At 65.4% G+C, this 1,669-nt stretch overlaps 1 protein-coding gene across 1 annotated transcript in view; it reads left to right on the forward strand.

Moving 5' to 3' along the window:
• Positions 1 to 1,669, forward strand: part of PHLDB1 (pleckstrin homology like domain family B member 1) — a 20,604-nt gene that overhangs the window by 12,040 nt on the left and 6,895 nt on the right. The window contains exons 3-5 of the mRNA XM_035888734.1: positions 4 to 57; positions 239 to 328; positions 990 to 1,112. Of these exons, the coding sequence (XP_035744627.1) occupies positions 4 to 57; positions 239 to 328; positions 990 to 1,112 (267 nt within the window). The remainder of the gene's footprint in view (positions 1 to 3; positions 58 to 238; positions 329 to 989; positions 1,113 to 1,669) is intronic.

Here is a 1,669-nt window from a genome sequence, read left to right on the forward strand (position 1 = left end):
CAGGAGGCCGAGCGCCTGGCCAGGGAGAGGAGCGGCGTCCTGCAGCTCCTGCAGAAGGTAACACAGCCGTTGGTGGGTGCGCGTGCTTTCCCCGACCCTGGGGGTGCCCAAGGCGGGGGATGAGATTGCACCGGCTCTTGCCAAAGTGCTGGTAGTTGGGGTGAGCTTGCGGGGGACTGGCCACGGGGTGCCGGTAACAGTCTGTGTGCCTTTGCTCTCGCTGCCGCCCTGCGCTCAGGAGAAGGAGAAGCTTGCGTCTCTGGAGCGGCGATACCAGCTCGTCACAGGGGGCAGGAGTTTCCCCAAAATGTCCTCAGCTCTCAGGGAGGTAAGTGAGGAAAGGGGGGTATGGCCCCCAGGGCTGCTCTCCTGCTGCCCCGAGCCGCTGTCACCAGCAGGCTCCAGCCTGGTGCTCTGCAAGCTCCGCTCTGCAGTGGCTCCTGTGCTCCCAAGCGCCTCCTGGATGGAGCCGGGTGCTCCGGGCTGCTCAGAGCCTCTCCGTGGGCTGCAGGCACCATCGCCAGGTTGGGAGGGAGGGAGGGAAAACAAAATAGAGCTGGGCTTGGGAGCCGCAGCATCGTCCCTGCCGGGCTGGTCCAGTACTGCGGGAGCCCTGGAGCAGCCCAGGCTTTCGGCAAGCGCCCATGAGGGAAGGGCTCGGCACGGCTGTGGAGCACGGGGGGCAGGCACTGCCTGGGGTCCCGTCCTTGCCAGAGAGCAAGTGTGGGGCTGTCTTGGTGCCAGTATGGGGGACTCCTTACAATTCACGTCCAAAGGCTTTTGGGTGGGAGTGGGTCACCCCATTGCCCTGCTTGTGGCTCTGAATGGGGAGCCGGAGCCGCAATGCCCACAGGGACCATGGTGCCACCCACCCCGCTGATGGGGAGAGGGGCAGGGTGTCCCCTTGTGCCTGCCCGCAGTGGGGCTCCTGCTGCTGCCACCTTGCTGCCTGTGCCCGCCTCGCCTACGTGATCTTTACCCTCCAACAGGAGACCCTCCATATCTCAGAGCCTTTTGAGCTGTTGGAGGGACCTAAGCCCCTGAGCCCCCTGCCAGCAGCAGCTGCCTCCTTAGCTTCTCCTGCCGCCCGCGCCTACCCCAAGGCACATGAGGTAACGGGACTAACTGCACGTGCTTGCTCGCTTGCCCCCTCCTGGGCCGAGCTGCCGCCGGACCCCTTACACGGACTAACGTCGCCTTTGGGCAGCAGGGCACCCCCCAGCAGCACGCTGAGGTGCCATGGCTAGGGCATTTCTCATTTAGCGCTCATTAACACTCAGGCCCCGGTTTCGGGTGCTCTCCTGAGCCCGACGGGCATCCTTGGCTCCCGCTGCTGCCCTCGGTTCTAACCCCAGCGTGGGGCCGTGTGGCACAGGCATCCCTGTGCTTCCCCCTCGCCTGCTGCTTACCCGCTGGCTGGGCACCTCCTGGGAGCCTCCTTCAGGGTCCTGCTCGCCAGGCTTCCCCCCCCAAAAAAGAGCAGATCGACGGCTTAACACGTCTGGTTCAGAAAGGGCGAGGACGTGGATTTTTTAAGCAGGCTCAGAGCAGCTGGAGGTGCCTCCGGTGCTGCCACACTGGGGAGGGCTGGTGACCAGGGGCCGTGGAGGTCCCCGAGATCTGGGCGATGGGAGTGGCTGAAGGCACCGGGGGCCTGGGCAGGGCAGGC

Source organism: Egretta garzetta, unplaced genomic scaffold (genome assembly GCF_000687185.1).
Source record: "Egretta garzetta isolate BGI_Z169 unplaced genomic scaffold, ASM68718v1 scaffold891, whole genome shotgun sequence".
NCBI lineage: Eukaryota > Metazoa > Chordata > Aves > Pelecaniformes > Ardeidae > Egretta > Egretta garzetta.